The sequence below is a fragment of the Lissotriton helveticus genome, chromosome 7 (assembly GCF_964261635.1).
Source record: "Lissotriton helveticus chromosome 7, aLisHel1.1, whole genome shotgun sequence".
NCBI classification, from domain to species: domain Eukaryota; kingdom Metazoa; phylum Chordata; class Amphibia; order Caudata; family Salamandridae; genus Lissotriton; species Lissotriton helveticus.
The window spans coordinates 1,296,048,960-1,296,065,892 of NC_136068.1; the positions used below are offsets into that span (position 1 = coordinate 1,296,048,960).

Sequence of the window (16,933 nt, forward strand, 5' to 3'; positions counted from 1 at the left end):
ATTTGCTCCCGGTATTTACTTTGATGCATCTGCCAGTAAGTCAGAAGGTAAAATTCTTTGACCAGGACAAACCCAGTTGATGTATCCAACCTGTACTCTATCGCAGTCAGCCTCAAAACGAGCCTAGGTCCGGTCTACTGTACCCATTGACTATCACTGGCACTTTGTGGGGCTATTTTTATTTAAACCTTCAAAAATGTATATCTACGGTAGAATTTTTGTCATTTTGTGTATTAAATTGTACTCTATTGTTCTAATCGGATTTGAGATTTTTATTATTTGGTGATGTGACCTTATTGTTCTTGGTAAAACATAAATAAATTAAGCCTGTCTGTTTTGTGCCATAGCCAGCTAGAGGTCGGGCTCAAGTAAATTTAATGGCTTTAAGTGTTTATCTTGACACAAGTTGTGATCATTCCTTGAAGTGGGCAGCCACCTTCCCCATATAATCCAATTAATTACACAAAAGCATTCCGAAAACTGGTCAACCTATGGTACTACGTACCAGGTCATTATGTTACGGGTCTAGCTTGGCTACGGTGCTTACATATTGCCGAACTGTGGACCTCTTCTAGCTACTGTACTTTACAAACTGGGGAGTTGTGGATAAAGGTCTAGCTATGCTGTTTACATGTTGGGACATTGTAGAAAGCTGCTTTGTTAGGACAGTATACAGGTGTGTCTTGAAGTCTCTGTCGGTAGATCACGTGTTGGCTGGCTTAACTTTTCACACAGATCTTATCAGAATAAACACTGATATTGCAGTGGAGATCATGATTTCAATTGTTTGATTGAATATCAGAGGTTATCTCATTAGAAATTCTTTTAAAAAAACTGTATACTGTCTACCCTGTTCTCACTAAACGGATTCCAGTGTGGGTATATGGGTATTTCCCACTCCGCAGGGTAAAGCATATTAAGTCAAATTTAGGCAGCACAGTCCTAGGGTTTCTACCCTCTCTATTATAGAATTATTCAATGTAAAAACAGCCTGCTTACTCTTCTAGACATATTTAGGAAACCTGGACTGGTTACTTCGTTTCATATACTATGACAATACTGCCCTAGATAGGAAAACAACAACCTATGCCTTTATCAGTCCATCCCCTGCCAGCATACCATTGCTTTATCCGCCCAATAAACTACAGATGCGTACCACTCTTTAAATGGGTAGCCATACGACCTGCGTTGATGTGGGGTTCACCATTTTCCCTTTTCATACGGGTTACCCAACTTCATAACTTTCTCTCTCAAATGGATTTCCTTGTAACCGTAGAAATCTCAGGGTTCCCATCCACAGACAGCCGTCCAATGTGGATTGCTATTCTTGTGCAAAAGGTATACCTGCTTTTTCATGTCAGGATTCTTTTCTGAATGGCTATCAGATGCAATATCGATTTACAACTTTCCATCCCATGCAGATGGCTCGACTTATCTTACATGGAAAAAACACAGCTATCTTTTAATGCTAAGGGACGCGTCCCTTCATAGCATTGGGGAGTCCCCCATACACTTCCCTTACCAAGACAGGAAACACATTTTGACTTTCCGCAATAATACCTGGGTTTTGACTCCAGGATTTTTAGCACTGTGCCTTTTGAAGAAGAACAAGCTGCTGTATGGGTAGAACATTTCCTGGGTTCGCCCAGAACAGAAAATAATTTTAGGACCTTGGTCCATTCGAAATAAAAGATATACACTGGTAAGAGGATTATTACACCACCATTCTTCGTAGAGTTCTAGCCTGAACATTATTGCACTGCTTCCTTAACCACAGGTAATCAATTTCTGGAAGTATATTTTTTGCAACAAGACTCTTTTTTTCAAGGTAGAACCACACTCCCAGGGTTAGAGAAGGAAACACTGCCTTCCTTTAGTTGAGAGTTCTCTTTTAGTTTCTGATGGACCAGAGAAACGTGCACTCCTTCACCAATCCAGAAAGCTGGATAAACCGGGGCTGTGAATATACAGGGGAAAGTGTGTATGTGCTCCATTTTATCCCCGATCCCATAGAACGTCAGAGTGCCGGCTGAACAGTCGAGATGCACTCCAATACGTAGATATAGGGGTGCTACAAGTTTTTGTTCCTGACCACTATGCCAAGCGATGTGGGAGTTGTCTTGTACTTGCAGGCTCCAAGAGACTGCATTGCGTCCAATGATGCTGGTCTTCCGATCTGTGTTCTTGCGGTCAATCTCCTTGTAGGCCACACCGAGGTAGACAAAGTAATCTGAAAGGCACACCTCCCAATAGTGACTCCCGTCTTGGAAGTTCTCGCAACAGAGCACCTGCCATGACTTAAAGCGATCAGGGTGCTCTGCCCATTGCCTGTCCGGAGACTCCATGTGCTTCACCTTTCGGTCTTGCCTTGACAGTTGAAAATAGCAGTTTGCTGTGTTGGGGTCAAATGTCAGGTTCCGGTACTCTGCAAGGATAAAAGAAATGTATGAGTGCCTCAGCTCTGGTGCTGCCTGCAGGGAAGGGAACAAATGCTGTGCTTCTGGCGCCTGCAGTTGCTGCTTTTTTGTCCACCCAAATGCAGGAAACAGTACACTCTGCATCAAAGGCTCCAGCTGTTGTCAGACCCTAATAAAGAGAGGAACTCCTTCCATGCACTTCTGGTTTTAAAATGGTGTCAACGCACACAAGAAAAATGAGGTAGGGTCAGAGGCCAAAGTTTAAAGACCAACTGGAATATGCAGCCCCAAACTAACATGTAAATACAAAATATAAACCAGCGTCTATAGAAAAAGACAACAAATGGAGAAGCTCCTAAGCAAGATTTCAAAATGTGTTGCGACAAAGTGACATATAACTTAATATGTATTGGATTCCCATCAATCACCAAGCCTGGTGATAAGCTTCATCATTTGGGTATCCTTTTTGGATGGTATGACAGTCAAGCTCCATGTGTATCAGAGCTCTCGAGTGTCAAAGGATATGTTTAACCAGGATGAGCAATGTTACGTTTGTGGGATCAAGTATCGTAGTGCAGTGCAGAAAGTGAAGTGTAAAAAGATATAGAGTGCAATGAATATAAAATTGATGCGTGAACAAACTGAGAATTTATTATTGTTAGTCACGATCAATGGTTAAAAACAAAACTCTAGGGCCAGTTTTAACAAATAGCTGCCCTTAGCAGGAATGGTCATCATGTTTCAGCACTTCTAGGCCAAAGATAAAGCCATGTGCTTTCGTCAGGACCTTTTTGAGAAAAAAGCTACTGCTATTTACAATACTAAAAAAAGGATATAGTGTGAGTATAGCACCTCACAACCCAGGAATCCTCACAGTGTTCGTGAAGATCTTGATAAGATAGAGGACAAAACCTCGCCCCACCTGGCAGCAGCTCAGGATAAACGAGGCACCGCTCTTTCCGTCGGTACCTCAGACGGTCAGCATGGTGTCCCCTATGGTGCGCAAAACCTCTTCACAAGCTCCTCAATAGAGTGAGGAACACTTTCCACAAGCATTTCGAGGAGCACTCTTTAAAAAGTTTCTCAGAGGAGCCCCTCCTTCATGCTCTTCGGTGGTAAGAGGCCCTGTCACAACCTTGTCAGTGGAAATAATATGGCCTATAAAGAGCTTCATAATGAGGAGCACTAACTGTCACAATTTGCTGTGCGGACAGAGGGGCATTCTATGCAAGCTCCATAAGAGAGTTCCTCTTTAGAGTCCCATGAGATCAGCAGCAACCAATGCACAGGGTTGTTTTCTCCTGTATTCCTGATTGCTCCCTTACACCAACACCTCCTCCCCTTATTCACACACACAAGGTGGGGGAAATCCAAGGAAGCAATTAACATGCATTCAGACCGGATAACGTGAGAATGCTCTAATACATTGGTATTTGACACTGCCTCATCACATTCAGGTTTTTTTAAATCTGGTTTCAACCAAACCCCACAAACACAACAATTCAGTTTCAGATAATTTTGCAGATATAAAAAGTTATTTCTAAAGAGCCTCACTGCTTATTGGGGTTAAAATCCCATTATATGAACGACTTAACAAAATAATGAAAAATAACCTTGAGTTTAGACGCATACGTGTGTTTGGTAGATGCATCATCTCACAAAGGCATAATACTGGCATTGGAACCTGTGATCTGCAGTTTGCCCACACAGATCACTGCAGCAAAAACTTAACCTCCGTGGGATGGAATCATGTAACCTCCAGATGATGCAGTTTGACAGCTTTTCTCAAGCTCTTTTTGTGCAACACACAGATGCTTCAATCTTACAATATATTTGACTGGCTGTGATTTACTTTTCAAAATATAATTTTCCCTCCCATTTATATCACTAAGACTCTACACTCACAATACTCCTTAACACTGCTTCTAGCCTCTAGTTGCATTATTGTTTTTAATTGGGTAAACCATAGTGCTTGTGTGGAAATTTCAGGCACATGCCTATTCCCAGTGACCATATTATGCCCCTAAAGCTCCTCTACTGACATAGAAAACAGACACTGGCAAGTCCCTTACTTTTAAATAGCTCTGTCCTCAATGTTCCTCCAGGAAGGCTGCTGGGCTCAAGCTTCACAGTTGAGGGTGTCTTTAACACTGGAGATTCTGGGGAAAGATGGGAGGAATTAAAGATGCAGAGAGGAAGAACACAGCCACTAGAATCCTGCAATATTATAATGCACCAGAACATGCACTCAACATTATACCTTGCAGAGAATCAAAGCCATTGCATGACAAATTAGAAATTGAAAAGAAACCCCAAGTGACAAAGGCAAGGCACCCTGGGAGGATAATCTGAATCCAGATGGGCATAAGTGTAGTAAGTGCACGTCTAATAAAAGTGAAAAGCAGAGCACCAAATGACGGCTGTATTTTCATCCTCACACACATGCACCTGTATGCTTCTGTAGATGGGGTATCAGTGCTTCAAGCTGCACTAATACAGAAATGCACTATAGATATGCGAATGTATGTGAAGACGAGGATGCTCATTTGATATACATTTCATTTTTGTGTATGCAAGCCACAGGTGTGAATACTGGATTCAAGACCTAGTTATTCACACCCTGCATGTTAAAACAATGAAAACAAAACCCATGTTTCAATGTTGTGATATCTTGTTGAGGAGCAGCTGCCTTCTCAGTCTTCACTTGCCTTACCCAGGTCTCCTGAGGCCAGCAAGAAACAATGTATGGACAAGCACTCATTCTCTATATCACCTGAGGCTCCAGAAAGCCAAAGGAGGCATTATAATGATCTATAACAAATCATCATGTCTCCCGGGTTCCACACCTCCACAGACCCAAGAGAGAAAGAGGGGTGGTGCTGCACTGCTACAATCTGCCCTTTCCCCGGCTACAAACCCACCAGAGAATTTCCAGATAATCGAATACATCTCTCGTGGTTGGCAGCACCTCTGACGGAGCAGCTGCCAGCACATCACCAGTGTGCTGCTCTCTCAATGAGTGCAGATATCATAACACACTAAGGGAGGAGAGCACATCCGTTGGAGATTGGGAGGGAGGAGGAAAGATGGCAGGACACCAATCACCCATAATTAAAAAAAAAATAATAATATAGTAAGGAGAGGAGGCAGGTCACAGAGAGGTTGGCAACATATCAGGTTTTTTTTTAAATATAGGAAAGGGGCAGCCTACGGTAAGTGGGGCAAATTGACAAAAGGCCATGATGTGTAGGGCTCCCTCGTGACTCATCTGCTGTTAAGCTGTGCTGAAACCACGGAGGGAGTAATAGACTACATAGATACACAGAATAGTTTAAATCAATAAGGAATGGCTTCATACTTCTAATCCTAGTTCCCTTCAGGGGAATCTCCTGAGGACTGGACAGTCCTATCCATGTGCGGGATCCCAGAGCACTTCTTCCAAACAGTGTTACAGTTTCACCTAACTTCGGGAAGGTAATAACGTTTTACGACACAAAAAAATATTTAGCAGCCTATAAAGCAGGCTGCGTTAACCAATTACATTCATTTTCTTTAAAAAACTGAAAATATACTTAAAACACAAGAATGTCACTAGCAAACGAGGTGACATGTTAAAAACCTCTTCCACGTTTATTGAAGTAAATAAATGGAAAGGAATCAGGTCAATGTAGCTATATAGGCTGCTTATGCTAAATTTAAAACTGACACTCTAGAGTCCAATCATGCCCTGTGGGTGGCGGTTATCGCAGTTCTTTATCACAACGCAAGAAGGGTGAGAATAATAAAAAGCATATTAATCCTCGATACCCATTTCTCAAGGGAGAAATGGGTATGTGTCTCTTGCTGACAATTTCAATGGAAATTCCTCTGCAATGAAACTAGGATTACAGGTAAGAAACCATGCCTTCTGCTTCATGGGTCCTCGATTGATAATCATAAGCACTGAACAGACTAACACGCCCATCCCTAATAACCACAGCACAAGGGAAAAGATAAACCAATGAAAATCTATGCAAGGAAATTTCTCAGGGAGGCCTGTCCTACTTGGGCACCTGAATCTGAATGGAGACAATACTGTTTTGTAAAGATGTGAACAGACCTGCAGGTGGACGCTACTCAAATCTTATCAAGGGATATATTTCTCAGTAATGCAACCGTAACTGCCATACTTCTGGCAGCATGGGCTTTTGGCTTGTTAGACCATCCATTTGGATAGTGACAGTATGTAGCCAGATCTGTGTGTAAAGGACCATAATTAATAAGCAATGGTTTGTATTTTCTTATGTCTTTAGTTTTATCAATATAGAATTTAGACTGTTCTCACATCGTGAGTTGAGAGATCTCTGCTGGAGAAGAGGGGGTCCGAAAGAACTTTGGTTCTGTAATTTTTGGTTAAACATGAAAACCCAAATCTACCTTAGACAGAAATTTCAGATCTGTACTCATGACTACTCTATTGCTAGGTAATTATGTATATGGTTCATGAGAATATAGATTCCGAAATTTGCTGACTCTGCAGTGTGAATGTTACAGCTACAATGAAAGCAGCTTTTCAGTAAAGATATTGTAAGGAAGCCCTGCGGACAGATTTGAATGGAATGCCCATGAGTCATGAAAGGACAACATTCAACTCCCATTCAGGAGAGGGCAATTTGGGAGGAAAAGTGCCCTCCAGGAAGCCACTAACCACTGGGATTGTGAAAAAAGAGCTTCGTGAAGGACATTTTCTGTAGCCAGTGATGGCTGCCAGGTGGATTTTTATAGACAGAAACTGTAATCTTGAGCTGGCCTAAAGAAAACTATATTGTAGCAAAGCTTGTTCTTGATATGTAGTAGGATTAACATTGTTTTGAGTACAACAGATGAAGAATCTCTTCAATCTGAAAGATTTAGAAGCCCCAGAGATGGATATTGAGCTTCTTTAATATGGTCACTATATTCCTGCGGGATATTCATATGTCCATATTTAATGAATTTAGGATGAAGGTTGCCAAATTCAAAGATAATGGACTGGAATACAAAATTTGGCACCTGAGCTTGTGGAGAAGGTCCAGGCTACAGGGCATCCTCTTGTGTAGTCATTCTGAAAGGTGTAGGAGGACTGTAAACCACCACTGACGGGATAATGATGGTGCTACTAGAAAGGTTCTAGCTCTCAAGTAAGTTCTCAAGTTAGCTTGATGTTTACTGCAGGTATAAGGGGAATCTGAGAAAAGGTGTAAAGAAACTTGCCAGACCATTCAATCCACTGGGTATTCACCTTTGATCCTAGTTAAACTCAAGAGGCAAAGACTGGCCATTTATTTGTTGTCCGCACTCGCAAACAAATCTAATAATGTGAAACCACATTCGCAGAAGACTTTGGGAAGAATGGAACCGTTAAGGATCCACTCATGGTTTTCCTGCATCAATCTGCTCAGTGAGTTTGTGTGAGCATTGGACTGCTGTGATTCTCAAGTTCCTGGTTATTAGCCAAATCCAAATGGCTTGAAGTTCCAGGGACAAGCCTCTAGACCTTATCCTCTCTGCTTTTTCTAGTGATACACTGTTGCTGTATTGTCTGCCTGAAAAAGGAGAAAGTCTATCAAGAATAAAGGGAGAAAAAGCCAAACAACCCTCAATTCTAGCAAATTAATAAGGAAGGAGGACCAGGATCCTTGAATCTGCATTTGACTCTTGTGAGGAATGGTGACAGGAATTCGGATGCATGGGGAGACAGGGTGAGCTTGTCTTCTCACTAGCCCGAGAATTGGAAGCACTGGTCCTCCAGGCATTGCTGCAGTGGTCTCATGTAGAGAAGAGAGTTCAAACTAAGAAAATGAAAGATGCCATTGACACCAAAAGTGATGTTATTTGCCTCTGTCAGATTGGTTGCTTTCAGCAGATTGCAACATTCAAGATTGATAGAGAAGTCTCTCCTCCAAAGAATACACTTTTGCTCTGTACGTGTCTAGAATTAATCCCAGATAGTGCAGAGACTGCATTGGAGTTGAAGATTATTTCTCATGTTTCATGTGCATTCTGAAGCGGTTGAGGGAAGGGGCTGTTAGCTGGTAATGTTAATGAGCTTATTAATAAGTGGACACCCATATGAGCCAGATTTCGAAATATGGAGAGATTAAGGTCTTCAATTCCCTAAGATGAGCAGCAGCGACAGCCATCACTTTCATGAAAGTCATTGTGGCAAACTTGGAGCCAATTTGATAGTGATTGTGTTCGACCACAATTCTCAGGAACTCCCCGTGTTTCCTGGCAATAGGCATATGAAAGGATGCATCGTGAAGACCTATGGATCACAGCCAATCTCACTGATGGAGTTGAGGGTAGATATGGTGGACTGCCAGCATCCTGCATTTTACCTTCTGAGTCCATTTGTTTACAGTTTCATGTCCAGAATGGGTTTGAAGTAGTTCCAGGGCCCTTTCAGGTGACAGAGAACTTTCTCTACGGGTTGTTTCTGCAAGAGAATGTCAACTGCTTGTTGGAGTTTTCTAGGTGTTATGATGATTTCTTTTAGTGTTGTTGCCGGGGGCTGGAGGGATTTCTGCACGCAAGACAATAGCTATTTTGAACGATATTCAAAATCCAATAATTGGCTGTGATGTTTTTCCTCTCTTCCGTAAACTTTGAGGTGCTTATCCCCACCTGAGTGGGCAACAGAAGGGGGGAAGTGAATAGTCATTACTTTATTCCTGTGGATCGCGCACCGGCTGCTGCATCTGGTTGGTGATCGCCTCTACCCTTGGATTGGCATCTCTGGAAAGGTGCTGTGTCTGTTGTTGACTTTGAGGTCACTGAGGGGTTTGAACCCCATTTGGGTAATAACGATAAGTGTAGGGCCTGTATGAATGCTTTCCTTGATCTTTTAATTTTCCCAGCCTTAAAGCCCATTAAGTCTCCATTTCAAATGTTATTCTGGTCATTGTGTCGTTGGTATGGCTGCCAAATAGTTCAAGTTCAAAAGACCTTTATTCGAATTTCATAAAATTAATAAAAGTACCACAATATCGTTACAAAATATTACAAGTGTACATTATACAACATTTTTACAATTAATAAAATATATCTAAATTAAAAAATCTCATACAGTTCAGCTCCAATAAGACTAATTTCTGGTTTCATGGGTTTTCCATTGTTTTACGCACTCGTGTGCTCAGTCTCAAAAAAGTGCTAGTGCGAAAGATTAGTTCATCAGAATCCAAAGAAACGAACATTCTGTAAGACTCATTTAATGAGAATGGTCTATATTTCTTAAAATAGGGAGTTAAAAGCCATTTGATATATTTGAGATAAAATTTACAAAAGAATAGAAAATGCAGATTATCCTGAGAGCTGACACCATCACAGGGACATGAATTAAAGTCAATACTGGGGCGATGTCCCAATGGAAAAGACAACAAAAATTTCACTGTACCCGCTCTTAAACGGAACAAAAGTGATCTCTCCCAGCTAGTCATAGGTAGGGTGAGATACGGCGGGAGAGGTTGTCTACACAGTTCATTCCCTAGGTATTTTGCAACAGTTGATTTCTGGGATTCTCTGCCGGTTCGTTCAATATTGTAAAGTGCATAAAGCGCATTTTTAACCTCGACCTTATCCTTAAGTTCAATTACAGTTGGGTCGGTAAATAAAGTGCCCCTGTCCACTGAGCTCAGTGTTTTCGAAACTTCTGTGAGCTATGGAATCGCCATCCCATGATCGTAATTTAGACAGTCTTTTATAATATTTTGTGTAAGGGAGGCAGCATCATTCCTCCAGACTCTAATCCCAAGGAGTGCTGGTCTGGCTCTAATAAAATCACTGATATATGGCAGGTTTAATTCACTGTGACAAATAAAATCAGAGGATGAAATCGGGGCACCCAATAATTTCCTGCAAAAACCACTTTCCTCCCGTTGTATACATTGGTTGCTTCCTGACCCCCAAACCTCCGCTCCATATGAGGCAACAGGTAAGCACTGTAATTTAAAAAAAATTTAAAATGGCTTTAGTTGCACCGATTTTCTTTGGGCGAGGGAGACTCATTACAGAGTTAATGGCTTTCGAGAACTTGCTCGTGGCGTGGGCTAAATGCCCACTCCACGAGCCGTTCGCAGCGAAAGCCAATCCTAAATAAGGAAATATAGGAACAGATTAGAGTTTATCTGTACCTATCTGTATAGTGTTGAGCTTCCTTTTGCCAGGGCCACAAGACATAATAAAGGATTTTTTAAAATTAACCCGCAAATCTAGACCCTCCATAAAATGTACAAAACTGTGGATAAGGAGGCGAAGGGCATTAGGTGTGCGGGCCATAAGCACCGCATCTTCTGCGTATAGAAGTGCTGGTAAGGGTTTCCCTAAAATTGTCGGGACATCCGTAGTGACTTTTTTCAGGCAGTTGGATAATCCATTAATGTAAATGATAAACAACAGGGGTGCTAAAACGCACCCCTGTCTCACCCCCCTGCCTATATCAATGGGTCCTGAAACTTCACCACCAATCCCTATTCTGACACGTGCTTTCAGGTCAGTATGGAGGTAGGCGAGGAACCTAACTAGGGTTTTATCTAGCCCATTATCTGATAGGATTTTCCAGAGTTTGGATCTATTCACTAGATCAAAAGCGGATGAAAGATCCATAAAGGCGAGGTAGGTGGGGGATGATCGGGCAATGCTGTACTTATCAATTATTAATTTCAGGTTCAGACATTGCTCCACTGTTCCTACCCCACTCCGGAATCCCATCTGACATGGGTCCAATAGGTCTATATCTACGGCCCATTCAAGCACTCTATTGTAAATTATGCGTCCCAAAATTTTCAAGGTATTGTCCAAAAGGGAGATGGGGCGGTAATTGGCTGGTTCCGACCTATCTCCCTTTTTAAAAATTGGGATGATAATACTAGTTTCCCATGTCACCGGCATAGCCGCTAACGACAGACTGTTAAAAACATTAAGCAGAATAGGAGCCCATAAATCAATGTTGTGTTTAATAATATCTATGGGCAGGCTATCAGGGCCAGGCGCCTTGTTTCCAAGGCTCTCTTTTATAGCTATTACAACTTCATGAACTTCAATCTGTAGGCCAGCCTGATTTCCTAAATTAAAGTTAGAAGTGGGTTGCTCCTCTGGTGAGGCTGCGTAAATTTTGGAGAAATGAGTCTCCCATGCGTTGCTGGTTATGTTGCAACTAATTGGGGAAAGCTTCTTGCCCATTTCTCTTGTTTTTCGAATGGCGTTCCAAAAAGGACCACTGCCACCCAAATTTGCACTAATCACCAGCGATTCCCACTGTTCTGAAAGTAGTGATGCCTTTCTTTCTGCTAATTTGGTTTTGTACTGTTTCCTGGCTAACTGGATGGTCATTTTGCACCTAGGATTGGCATTAAGTGCCTTTCTTAATTCCTTGTTAGCCAAGGAGCAAACTGAGTCAAACCACCTTGGCTCTTTGCCTTCCTTGGGTAGTGGAACCAACAAAAGTGTTTTTATAACAGAGCACAGCACTTCAAAATCTGCAATTATTTTGTCATGGTTAGCATTCATTGACAGACAAGAATTAAACAGATATGAATGTGAGGTTTGCACACTATCCAGAATTGCCCCACAGTCAACCCCCCCTCCACTTTAATCGTAAACCATCAATTGATGGTGTGATATCCCTCGCACCATTCAATTTCATAAAAACTGGACTAGGTGCAAGGTTCAGGGTGATTGTAAGTGGGTTATGGTCACTAAATGTTGTCACCATCACTGTAGACTTTACTATACAATCTAAAAAGTGTGGTGACAAAAATATATAGTCAATGGTGGAGCTGCTGTCCCTACTTATAAATGTTGGGGCATGGGGGATACTGGGACTGTGACCTATTCTCATGGCATCGTCAAAGGCAAATTCAGTTAATATATTGCCTAATTCAATGCCCCTGCGTTCCGCTTGATCGTGATAGATCCTATCCTCAATCCCATTTCTCTTTATAAGTTTTGCATTAAAGTCGCCCCCAATTAAAAATCCTGACTCTGTATCAGTTAATACGCTACATTCCAGTTTTCTTAAAACTTTTGACAGAGCCAGAAAATTCTTGTTCGGTACATGATAAAAATCATTATTATAAAAATTTATTAAATAAATCTTGGTCTTTGATTTTAACTTGTATTCAAGAATTTGAATATTCGGATTATCGCTAGACAGATCCCTAATTGAACCACCAGCCAAGATCCTAATCCCGATAAATAGGCCACCCACTGCTCGTCCAAAACTAGGTTTGGGTGATGTTATACTGAAGCAGTGGTAACCCTCAATATGAGTGTTTCCAACAGCCCATGTCTCCTGGAACATAAGGATATCCATACCATCAATTATCTCAGCCCATGCGGGGATTGAAAGCTTAGGTTCCAGCCCTGCCACATTCCAGCTGAGAATTGATAGGCCATGGGCACTACGATGCTTAGTGGGCTTACTCCCAACGCTCAACAATATGTCCCTGTTAGTATTAACTACAACAGGTGAAATACTATTAACATTCATATCGGTCACTGGGTTATTTAAACTGTTCTGGTTTGTACATTCTTCAACCAATAGTGGGTGCCCCTCATGTCTGTTATTTAAATCTCCACTATTGGTGATACTCTCAACCGCTTTAACCAGTCAATCCTGATCATCTAAATTGGAGAAGTATTCAAACCGGTTATGAGTAGGTATGTTAAATAGCGACCTAGTATCATTTGTTGGTATGGGTTGGTTGAAAGTCAGTCCCGGGTATGACCTTTCCCTATGATCATAGAGGGGCATGATAGGGAATTGTGGGTAATGCGGGGAGAAAACTGGCATTGGGTCTTGATGACGCCAAGTGTGGCCGTTCAAATGATTAAAATCTTGGTTCTGAGAGAAAAGTGGGGATTCAATTCTAGCTCCGAAATTCAGGTCTTGATGCGGGGTGGGAAAGTTATTTGACATGGTTTGTTTGTGGGGTATCAGATGTCTGTAAAAGTATCCTAATGGGAGAAGAGTCATATTGAATTCCCATGGTGAGGGTAATGGGGTGCTAGCCAATGTTTTTTCCGCCCACTGGGGGTTTTTTAAATTTATTGTAATACAATCCCCTTCGAACTTTTTCTTTGGTGGGCCTATCCAGCCTACTCTCTGAACATGGATAATCTCCCTTGCCCCTTCTGTGGGTAGATTGCAATTTGCAATTAACCAATGAAGGGTTTTATTTTTAAGCGATATAGGGCTCTCCTCTTGATCCTTCCTTAATTTTGGAGTATTAACTAGGACCAACACGTATGCCCCACACTCCGGTGGTAAATTGATACGTGGCGGGATCTGCCTAGTAATTTTTTGAGGGAGCTGAGCCATAAGACGATCATTAGAGGAATCCTGCAACTGAGTTGCAGGAATCCTCTTGGGTTGTTCGATATTTTGGTTCTTCCCTGGCTCTGATACTGCATTAGTAGGACTGGGATTGACTAGTGGCTGGTTACTACTAATCCCTTTGGCCGGGGCCTGCAGGGGTTTGGGTAATGTTGGTATCCCTCGGGTTTTTTTAGTTTTAGTGCATGCGGGTTTAGGGGAGCTTAGTGTAGCTCCTACACTGCTATTATGGGCACCCTCTCTGGGGATGTTCTTAATAGAGGTACTTAGTTCGTCTATTTGTTTTTCAATACGTGTGAGCCTACTTCCTAAAGGTGACAAATAGATACTGAGTAATTCTCCCATCCTTTCCATCAAGCGATCAGTTAGGAGGTTGTCATCAGATTTGCCATCCGTGCCAATCACTCCTTCTTGATGCTCCTCAATGGCCACCTCAATTACTTGCTCAGTAGTCTTCTTAGACCTGCTCGTACTTAAATGTGGATTGGGGCTGGGATTGGCACCTTTCCCAACCTTCTGTTTAGACGTGCTATGGTTTCCAGCCTTAGACATGCATGGCTTTAATGGAGGTTGGCCTTGTTTTTGTTTATGTTTTTGGACGGCACCCTCCCGCCTACCTCTTTGTTGCCTTGTATTGGCTACTACTATTTCGTCTGGGGTAGGATTAATAGACAGGTTGGGAGTTTTTTCCAAGTCCGTGCTCGTGTCTATGTCCGAGTCTAACAATGAGATTGATGCAGATAGATTTACCTCACTTGATATAGTATGGATGTCAGCGCGTGCATCAATTAGGGGTCTCGCGTTGCTAGGTTTGGCCTGGAGTGGTGTAGTTGCCGATGCGATAAGACCAAGGGATGAACGTCTGGCTTGGGCTAGATCTTGTGAGACCCTGTGTTCCAGAAGTAAAATACCCTGGTCTATGGCATCATTGGCTCTGATTATGAAATTATCTATAGGGCCAGTCACTAGTGCTCCCCCAGCTGCGGTTTTACTTTGTGTGCCCCTCGGAGACATGGTACGGAAATACTAATACAATAATCCCCTCACGGCGGTCCTGTGTGGCAGAATGCAGGCCGTTGACCTCACGGCGTGGCGGTAGGTGAGTTTGCTTTCCCCCTGAGCGCTTCGGCGCTCCGCTGATTTGAAGCGCCTCCACGCGCGTTTGCGGCGTAACAAGGTCCCCGGGGCAGCTGGGAACTGTGGTCCTCCCGCTGCTATCGGCGGGTCTGCAGCCCGATTTGTGCCGTTCCCCTCACGGCGGTCCTGTGTGGCAGAATGCAGGCCGTTGACCTCACGGCGTGGCGGTAGGTGAGTTTGCTTTCCCCCTGAGCGCTTCGGCGCTCCGCTGATTTGAAGCGCCTCCGGGCGCGTGTGCGGCGTCACAAGGTCCCCGGGGCAGCTGGGAACTGTGGTCCTCCCGCTGCTACCGGCGGGTCTGCAGCGCGATTTGTGCCGTTCCCCTCACGGTGGTCCTGTGTGGCAGAATGCAGGCCGTTGACCTCACGGCGTGGCGGTAGGTGAGTTTGCTTTCCCCTGGCTGCCAAATAATGTGTTGCCAAAGAAACAAAGAAAGGTAAATTAAAAATTCTTTGAGGTGCCTTAGTTTCAAGACCCTTATGTCTAAACCACGAGGAATTTCTTAATGCCTGTCTGTGACAATATTCTTGTGCAGCTATTATAGATATATCTGCTGCCTCACTGCCTCACTGAGGATTTGATTTGACACCATCATTTAAAGCTTTCATGAAATAGTCTTCTCATTCTCAGTGGAGACGGTTTTAAAATTATTAGAGTGAGTACCACAATGATCTGTCATACCTGCCTGATAGGTCAGTAGCACTTACTGTCTTCCTAGTAATAGCGGTAGTAAAGTAAAACTTTTTCTCCAAAAAATCCAGTTTCTCCTCCCATTGGTGGTACTGTGGACAAAATTGCAGTGGCATTATATTGGTTTGCCACAGACACTATTACGGAGTCTGGTGGAGGATCCATCCAGAAAAAAAAAACATGTTTTTGAGCCTTGTATTTCTTTTACATCCTGAAATGGTCTGTTGTCCCTGAGGTTAGTGTAAAAATAGGCTCCTAGTAGGTCCCAAAGGTCCAGGACCAGAGGAAGTAGCAGTCTTATGGAAGACTTGTGGAGAAGGGTTTCAAAGATCACCAAAGTGGTTGAGGTTGTAGTCAGTGAAGGGATGCTCCACTGATAAGAAGCTACTGAAAAGTACTGTGGTCGTCAAAGGGAGAAATTCTTAATTGCGGATATTTCAATAAGCATTAGAGAATATCTTCTTATATAAGATAAAGAGCTCCGTAAGAAAGAGGAGTAGGATCTAGACCAATGTCTGCATCTAGAAGAGCGCCTTGAAGAAAAGGCATTGCAAGATCGTCTGCAGTGGTGTGAATGGCATTCAGACCTTAATCTTGATTGTGGTCTTCATCTTGGTCTGTGGCAAGAACTAGAACATGGGGTTGGACAATCAGATCTTCTCGGTAGAATAGGAAGAGCCGCCTAGGGTGGATTGAACAGATGTGTTTCCGGTGGCCCTGCTGTTGGCACTGCAGGAAATAACAGTTGTTGCGGAGGAGGTGGCAGTGGCAAAAGAGTAGTCGCTGGATGATAAGGTGATGGTTGAGGAACCAGAATTGGTGACTCCACAAAGACCACTAGAGGTGAAGGTCTGGAAGGTAAATATGCTCTAAAGTACCTGGAATCAGAGGTCACTAATAGCCTCCTTCCTTTCATATTTTTTAATCATTCACAGGATTCCTAATAGAAAGGGAAGTTTGTGTGCCTAATATCATGGACTTCCTCCATGTTGAAATCTTCCTCCACGCCCAATATCTTGACTTCTTCGACGTTGAATGCTCCCTTGACAAATGTTGTTATTATAACTTGTCCTCAACATCGAACAGGAACATCTCCGCCTTTCATAATATTGTCTCTTTTTAGGGAGAGTTATCAGAGATATGAAATGGAAAATGGGTGGAGAACATCTGTATCCTCACACCTCTGACTTTCTGGTGCCTTCTAACAGGGATTCCTGTTGCCTGAGCAATTCTTCTCTCTCATGATGGCAAATCTTCTCCCTGTCCCTTAGGGTGCACCTAGAAAAATGCCTGCAATGTTTCACCTGTCAGGGTATCCAGAAGGCGAAGGATACAC

The 16,933-nt window shown here is 42.8% G+C and overlaps 1 protein-coding gene across 1 annotated transcript in view; it reads right to left on the reverse strand.

Moving 5' to 3' along the window:
* Positions 1-215: 215 nt before the first annotated feature.
* Positions 216-16,933, reverse strand: part of TRIM65 (tripartite motif containing 65) — a 159,452-nt gene continuing 142,734 nt past the window's right edge. The window contains exons 5-6 of the mRNA XM_078654553.1: positions 4,490-4,576; positions 216-2,425 (exon numbers count right to left, since the gene is read on the reverse strand). Coding sequence (XP_078510679.1) covers positions 1,824-2,425; positions 4,490-4,576 — 689 coding nt within the window. The 3' untranslated portion in view covers positions 216-1,823. The remainder of the gene's footprint in view (positions 2,426-4,489; positions 4,577-16,933) is intronic.